Source organism: Panthera tigris, chromosome C2 (genome assembly GCF_018350195.1).
Source record: "Panthera tigris isolate Pti1 chromosome C2, P.tigris_Pti1_mat1.1, whole genome shotgun sequence".
Taxonomy (NCBI): domain Eukaryota; kingdom Metazoa; phylum Chordata; class Mammalia; order Carnivora; family Felidae; genus Panthera; species Panthera tigris.
This window is the reverse complement of record NC_056668.1, coordinates 45,917,813-45,925,814: the sequence shown is the minus strand read 5'-3', so window position 1 is coordinate 45,925,814 and position 8,002 is coordinate 45,917,813. Positions and strand designations below refer to the sequence as shown.

At 35.4% G+C, this 8,002-nt stretch overlaps 1 protein-coding gene across 1 annotated transcript; it reads right to left on the bottom strand.

Annotated features, from left to right (window-relative positions):
• Nucleotides 1-3,971: 3,971 nt before the first annotated feature.
• On the bottom strand, nt 3,972-4,901 carry LOC102950248 (olfactory receptor 5K4-like). Its single transcript, XM_007095940.2, has one exon. The coding sequence runs from the start codon at nt 4,899-4,901 to the stop codon at nt 3,972-3,974; it is 930 nt and encodes a 309-aa protein (XP_007096002.2).
• Between the last annotated feature and the right edge of the window lie 3,101 nt (nt 4,902-8,002).

The following is an 8,002-nucleotide window of genomic DNA, read 5'->3' as shown; positions in this document are numbered from 1 at the left end:
CTGGAGAACGTTCCATGTGCACTTGAGAAGAATGTGTATTCTGTTACTTTAGGGTGAAATGTTCTGAATATATCCATTAAATCCATCCAGTCCAGTGTGTCATTCAAATCCATTGTGTCCTTGTTGATTTTCTGTTTAGACAATCTGTCCATTGTTGTAAGTGAGGTGTTGAAGTCCCCTACTATTATGATATTATTATCAATGTGTTTCTTTATGTTTGTGATTAATTGATTTATATATTTGGGTGTTAGCACATTTGGAGCATTAATGTTTACAATTATTAGATCTTAGTGGATAGACTCCTTAATTATGATATAATGCCCTTCATCTCTTGTTACAGTCTTTATTTTAAAGTCTAGATTGTCTGATATAAGTATGGCTACCTCATATTTCTTTTGGCAACCATTAGCATGATAGATGGTTCTCCATCCCCTTTCAATCTGAAGGTGTCTTTAGGTCTAAAGTGAGTCTCTTGTAAACAGCATATAGATGGATCTTGTTTTCTTATCCATTCTGTTACCCTATGTCTTTGATTGGAGCATTTAGTCCATTGTCGTTTACAGTGAGTACTGAAAGATATGAACTTATTGCCATTGTGTTGCCTGTAGAGTTGGAGTTTCTGGTGGTGTTCTCTGGTCCTTTCCAGTCTTTGTTGCTTTTGGTCTTTTTTTTTTTTCTTCCCATCTTTCCTCCCCTCAGAGAGTCCCCCTTAAAATTTCTTGCAGAGCTGGTTTAGTGGTCACAAACTCCTTTAATTTTTGTTTGTCTGGGAAACTTTATCTCTCCTTCTATTTTGATGACAGACAACCTTACTAGATCAAGAATTCTTGGTTGCATATTTTTCTGTTTCAGCCTGCCAAGTTTCTGTGGATAGGTCTGCAAACCTGATATGTTTTCCCTTGCAGGTTAAGGACTTTTTTCTCCTTGCTGCTTTCATGATTCTTTCCTGAGTATTTTGTGAATTTGACTATGATATGCCTTGTTGATGGTTTTTGTTGAATATAATAGGGGTCCTCTGTGCTTCCTGGATTTTGATGTTTCTGTCTTTCCCCAGGTTAGGAAAGTTTTCCACTATGATTTGCACACATAATGCTACTAACCCTTTTTCTCTCTTTTCATCTTCTGGTACCCCTATGATTCTGATATTTTCCTTTTTAATGAGTCACTGATTTCTCTAATTCTTAAATTGCGTTCTTTTGCCTTAGTCTCCCTCTTTTTTTCTGCTTCACTATTCTCCATAAGTTTGCCCTCTATATTGCTGACTCACTGTTCTGCCTCATCCATCCTTGCCACCGTGGCATCCATTCTACATTGCAACTCAGTTATAACATTTTTTATTTCATCCTGACTAGCTTTTACTTCTTTTATCTCCACAGAAAGGGATTCTAATCTATTTTCAACCCCAGCTACTATTCTTTTTATTGTGATTCTAAATTCTGGTTCAGACGTCTTGCTTGTATCTGTATTGATTAAGTCCTTTGCTGTCATTTCTTCCTGTTCTTTCTTTAGGGGTGTTTCTTTCATTTCATCATTTTGAAGGAAGAAAAGGAATTAATAAGGTAAAAAAAAATTAAAAACAAAACACACAAAAAATAAAATAAATGATTCTAGATCCTAGGTGTGTTTTGGTCTGGTTGTTGAAAGGAGCTTCATAGATTAGAGAAAAAAGGGAAATATAAGAAAAGGAAAAAAAAGGAAAACGTTTGAAAATTTGAAAAAATGAATACAATGAAATAGAATAAAATGAAATGATTGAAATAAAATAGAATTTTAAAAATTTACAGAAAAGTAAAAAATATAGTAGAAAAAAATTAAAGAAAAATATTTTAATAAAAATTGAAAATAAAAATACTTTTTTCCTCTTTCTGTATTGAAGAATAAGAAAAGAAAAAGAAATTGAATAGATGGACCAGTGAACAGACTGAAATACGATTGAAATTACATCGGTTTCCCCTAGAAGTCAACTATGAAGCACTTTATAGTCTGTAAACTAAGCAGGTGGAGAGATTTGTGGTGTTCCTAAAGAGCAAGGTTGGCCCAGTTGGGTGGGGCTTAGTATAACATCTCTGTTCTCCACTAGATGGCGCTGCTTAGCTGACTGGGGTGGATTGTTGTGGCGCTTGTAGGTGTGTATGTGCATGCGTGGGAGCAGTGAAAACTGCGTCACCCAGCTATCCAGTCTCTAGTATTGGAACTTTGTTCTCCCTGATCAGTTATCACACACCCATCCCTTGTCTCTGGCTTCTGTCCACTCCCCACTCCTACACTGTCCATGACCAACCCCAGGCAGCACCTCCCTCCTGAGTTTTATCTTAGATTCACCTGTTTTTCCTGACCCCTTACTTCTGAGGGACTGTGGCTTTGACCTGCTCTACCCCTCTGTAGGAGGGTCTCACTGAGCAATGGCCAGATGCCTGCTGCACCCAGGAATGTTCACGGGACCATGCCACTGCTGATGCCCAGAGACTGTGGCTGGGTGCCAGCCTACCCCAGAAAAGGTGAATGCAGTTGTGTTCAGGGATTATGGAACATCACAACACACATCTGGCACCAGGCTTCACCCTTAATGACCAGCAAATGTGGTTGTTTTCCTGGGTCCCCTGGGGTCTTTGCCTGTGGTGGGGGCAGGGGGGGTGGCACACACAGCCTCTACCAGATGTCTTCCCAGCAAGGGAACTGCCTCTCCCTGTGTGGCCTGAAGACCCCCAGACTTCACTTTAATCCTGGGGATTCGCCCCTCCCACCAGAGCACTGCCAAGTATGGAGCTGTGAAGTTTCAGATTCTGCATTCCCCCTGTTTACAGAGTCTTAATGGAAGTTAAACCCTCTCCTTTCTCCTTTCTCCCTTTTTAGTTCAGTCCCTGGGGTTGTTTCCACTTTTCTACTTTCTCTCCAGCTGCTTTTGGGGGGTGTTTTTCCCCATATTCCCCCCTCCCCCCCGTCTCCATCCTCTCTGTACAAGCAAAAACAGCTCCCTGCCCTCCCTGGCTTTTCTCTCCCCTAGTTTACCTATCTGCCCCATGTACCTGCTGTGTTCTGTGGTTCAGGTTGTGCAGATTGTTGTGTTAATCCTCAAATCAGTTTTATAGGCGTGCAAGATGGTTTAGTGTTGATCTGGCTGCATCTCAGGGACTAGAGACACACAAAAAAACTTCCATGCTGTTCCACCATCTTGGCCACTCCTCCACTCCAACAAACTTCTTATATGCACATCTCCATCTCAGAGAGATGTAAATTGTTATTCTATATTCCATAATACATAACATGATTTATTCTTTAAAAAAATAAAGAAACTTAATTATACTAAAAATTAAAGTAGATCTTAATCTGTTATAGCCAACTTGTTATAATTCATCATTAACTGTTCTACAAAATGTATATGTGACTGTATGTGTGTTCCTTCTCATTCCATTTTTTCCCATTCTTGGAGTCTTCTAGATCAAACTTCATTATTTTAAATATACACAACTACAATTAGTTTGCTTCTAGCCTCTCTCCCCCCAGACTAACCTACATGTATCTCTAAGGTCATTTTTCTGAATAGCAATTCGTATTTTATTCTCCTGCCAGGAAATTTTTAATATTTCAAACATTCTACATAAGATCAGATATAATGTCCTCCATTAACTAGACAAGATGAATAAAGGTGACTGTTCTATACATTTAGACACTTAAACTTGATGTTATGTTTATTTATTATGGTTTGGAACAATAGCCTGACACAATTCAGTGAGAGTAATAACAATTGGTAATGAAAGTTACTATTGGATTTTCTCCTGATTTACTCTGGTAATTGTGGAATTTTCAGTAAGATAATGCCAGACAACTTTGAAATTACATTTATATATCTTTTAGCAAACACAGTCTAATGATTTAGAGATTAGTATTTCATATAAATACAACTTTCTCTTTGTCCCTTTTCTATAAAACAGTTTAATGAATTAAAATCAGTTTTCCATAGAAGATGAAGTTTATTTAACAATATTATAATTCTTCATACATTTTTTAAGACCACTTATCACTTCCTTATTTCTTAAGCTATAAATAAAAGGATTTAATAAAGGAATTACAATTGTATAAAAAATTGCCACTGGTATGTCTTTATCCCCTTCTTCAAATGGTCTAATATACATGAGAAGACAAATGTAGAATATTGAGACAGATAGAAAGTGGGATGCACAGGTAGAAAAGGCTTTACCTCGCCCCTCTTTTGATGTCATTTTAAAAATTGTGAAAAGGATGCAAATATAAGAGAACAAGACAGTGGCAATGGTGAAGATTTGAATTGGCATTGAAAAAATATAGATCATTAGTTCGTTGATATAAGGGTCAGTACAGGAGAGTCTGTAGAGTGGAAGAATATCACAAAAAAAGTGGTCAATTTGATTAGACCTGCAGAAAGTTAACCTTAACAGAAGCCCTACATGGATCATGGAATGCAGGTTACTAGCTATGAAGGTCCCTATTGTCATCTGAATGCAGAGTTTCTTTGACATCATGGTATGGTACTGTAGTGGGCTGCAAATGGCCACATAGCGATCATAAGCCATTGCTGCCAGAAGAAAGCAATCTGCAGTTTCAGCAAGGCAGAGAAAATAAAATTGTGCCATGCATTCATAAAGGGAAATCATTTTTCCCTCAGAAAAGAAGTTCTCTAACATCTTGGGGATGATGGCACAGGAACAACAGGAATCCATTAGAGCCAAGTTGCCCAGAAAGATGTACATTGGTGTGTGAAGACGATGCTCCATAGAAATCAGTGCCACCAGGCCAAGATTTCCCACCATGGTGATTAGATAGATGGCAAAGAACACCAAAAACAGGAGAATCTTCAGCACTGGATGATCTGTAAATCCTATGAGGATAAACTCAGTTGTCAAAGAGTTATTTTCCTTAGCCATTCCTGGCTTTTCAGCTGAGATAGAAGTTGTAAAGAAATGAAATTCTAAATTAGAGTGTGTTTATTCTCCCCTCTAATTTCCCCACATACAAAAAGAAAGAAGCTATTTTATTTTATATTTTATTTTATTTTATCTTATTTTATTATTTTTTATTCTCAAGTTAGTTAACATACAGTATAGTCTTGGCTTCAGGAATAGAACCCAGTGATTTATCTCTTACATATGACACCCAGTGCTCATCCCAAAAAGTGCACTCCTTAATGCCCATCACCCATTTCCCCCATCCGCCTACCTCCATCAACCCTGAGTTTTTTCTCAGTATTTAACTCTCTTATGGTTTGCCTTCCTCTCTGTTTTTATCTTATTTTTCCTTCCCTTCCCCTATGTTCATCTGTTAAGTTTCTCAGATTCCATATATGAGTGAAATTATATACTATCTGTCAAATTAACAACTCAGGAAACAACAGATGTTGGCGAGGATGTGGGAGAAAGGGGAGAACCTATTACACTGTTGGTGGGAATGCAAACTGGTGCAGCCACTCTGGAAAACAGTGTGGAGGTTCCTCAAAAAATTAAAAATAGAACTACCCTATGACACAGCAATTACACTACTAGGAATTTATCCGAAGGATACAAAAATGCTGATTTGAAGGGGCACATGCACCCTAATGTTTATAGCAGCACTGTCAACAATGGCCAAATTATGGAAAGAGCCCAAATGCCCATCCAGTGATGAATGGATTAAGAAGATGTGGTACATATATATAAAATGGAAAGAAGCTCTTTTTAAATCATCCTATACTGTTTCCTACAAACTAGCACATGCACACTAGGTTAAGTCCGTGAGAAAAAAAGTATCACAGATTGTGTACACAGGGATCATCTAAAAATGTCCAGTGTGAACTCTCAGGACAGAAAGGCTTTTTTCTGCATAAATTATCCAATGATAATGTACAAATTCCTAGACAGTATATATAATTTGGCATTTCTAAAATTAGAAGACATTTTCTAATGGTATCTTTTTCTCCAAGGAAAGAAAAAATAAACATATTTTAGATACTATGGAATTGATATGATGTTGGAAATAAATTACTTTAGATATTCTAAATGTCTAAATGTATTATTTTTAAAACCTCACAGACTCACAGTGGATTTTAAAAATGGCTTCTTGGAGCACCTAGGTGGTTCAGTCAATTAAGTGTCTGACTTTTGATTTCAGTTCAGATCATGATCTCACTGTCATGAGTTCAAGCCCATGTCACTCTCCATGCTGAGTCTCCCTCTCTTTCTGCCCTTCCCCTGCCTGCTCATGTGCACTCACTCTCTCTCTAAAAAAATAAATACAAACTTAAAAATTGTTTCTCTAGCTTAGTATTTCTTCACAGATGAGCTTACCAAGAGATATTTTAAGGCAATACCTATTCATCCTTTAAGACTGGGTAAGAATATATGACATTTAAAATTTGTCTTCACAAATTAATTTTGATACTGTTTTTATGTTTGTTTCAACATATTCTAGATTCTATTCCTATATTGGCATGACACATTCCTCCAAGAAGTTACTATTTTTTAATTATCCATTTATTCTAGTACTTTCTAGTTTAAGTGTTTTACGTGCATGTCTAACATTATGAGATTTGGTTATCAAGTTTCCATTCACAATGTTTACATTCCTTATGATAAATACCTATCTTTTATCCTTTTATACTTCTGTAAAAACTAATGTTGTTGTTTTGTGAATTCTGTGAAGATTTTACATATATTATATGATTATTTGTGTTTATAAACTCATGGTTTAATCCACTATAGATTTATTAAAATTCAATGATCACTAAATTTATACTTATTATAGTTTGGCAACCATGATATTATCAGAAACATGCATTTTAAATAATGCTAAAATTATTTTTCTTTTCTTCCAAAGATTGCTGAAAGTCTTTGTCCTCATCATTTTTCAGATAGATAATTTTGGAGAAGAGCCTGTAGGTTGTTCAAAGTATATTGTTTTAAAAACATATATACTTGGTTAGTCTTTTTTTCTAGTTCTTATCCTTTGCTACACTAAATTTACTATACTATTTTTCTATTTGCTCACTTGGTATGGTAAGGTTTTCTGGAATTTTATCACTAAGGAGTTATAATCAAATGAATAAAATAAGTTGCCTTTTATGTTTTAGGTCTATAACACTGCAAAAAAAATTTCACAATTATAGTGTTTTGGAAAAACTTAGTAAAAATATTCAAAGGCAGCTTTTTATCATTATTTTAGCAATATCTACTGGTAAATCACTACATGGAATCTGGTTTAGTTTTTGATAATCACTATTTTATAGAGAAGATACTGAATTAGAGTAATAATGAAAATTCATTTTATCTCCCTAGTTTAAAATGTAAATTATGCTACTGAATTAGAAATCAATTTTATTCTATCTCCCAGAATTATATTACAGAGTCATTTATAGCCTTACCTGTATATTTATTGGTAACACAATGATACTTTAGAAGTCAGGATAGGTCAGAATGGTCCACTGTACTGTGTCTTATTATGGCTTTCCATAGTATCTTCAATTAAGAGACAAACTAAAAAATTATTAAGTAGATAAACATGCATCAGAAATTAAAATGCTGACATATTTTAGGGAAATGCATATTTCTGCATTTTAATATTTACATACATTAGAAATCAGTTCTCATATTTTGAGTTCACTGACAAACATTTTATAGTAGCTGATTGACCATGTGATATTTGTTATTAGAGAAATTAAGAATAAAAACCTTGCTCTTTAAAACATTTGGGAATAGATTACGAAGATATGTGACACTCTACCAGTAGGTTGGTGACAATAATTATGTTAGCCTTAGGGCAAAGTTAAAGTTTTACATTGGTTCTAAAGGGATTTCCTTGGCATTGGCATCAGGGTATTTCTGCAAAGACTCTTAACCTGAGAGACATGGTTCCCAAAACACAGATAAACCAAAAGGCATCAATTAAAGATGGATATCCTTTGGGATTCTGAAGTTAAATGAAATGGACATCACTCAAGTCAGCTTAAGTGTAATACAGATTTTTCACAGGATCTTCTTCTCTCAAATCTTCTTTA

Excerpts from the sequence above, each read along its gene's own strand:
- LOC102950248 (XM_007095940.2), bottom strand. The coding sequence starts at position 4,901 with ATGGCTAAGGAAAATAACTCTTTGACAACTGAGTTTATCCTCATAGGA.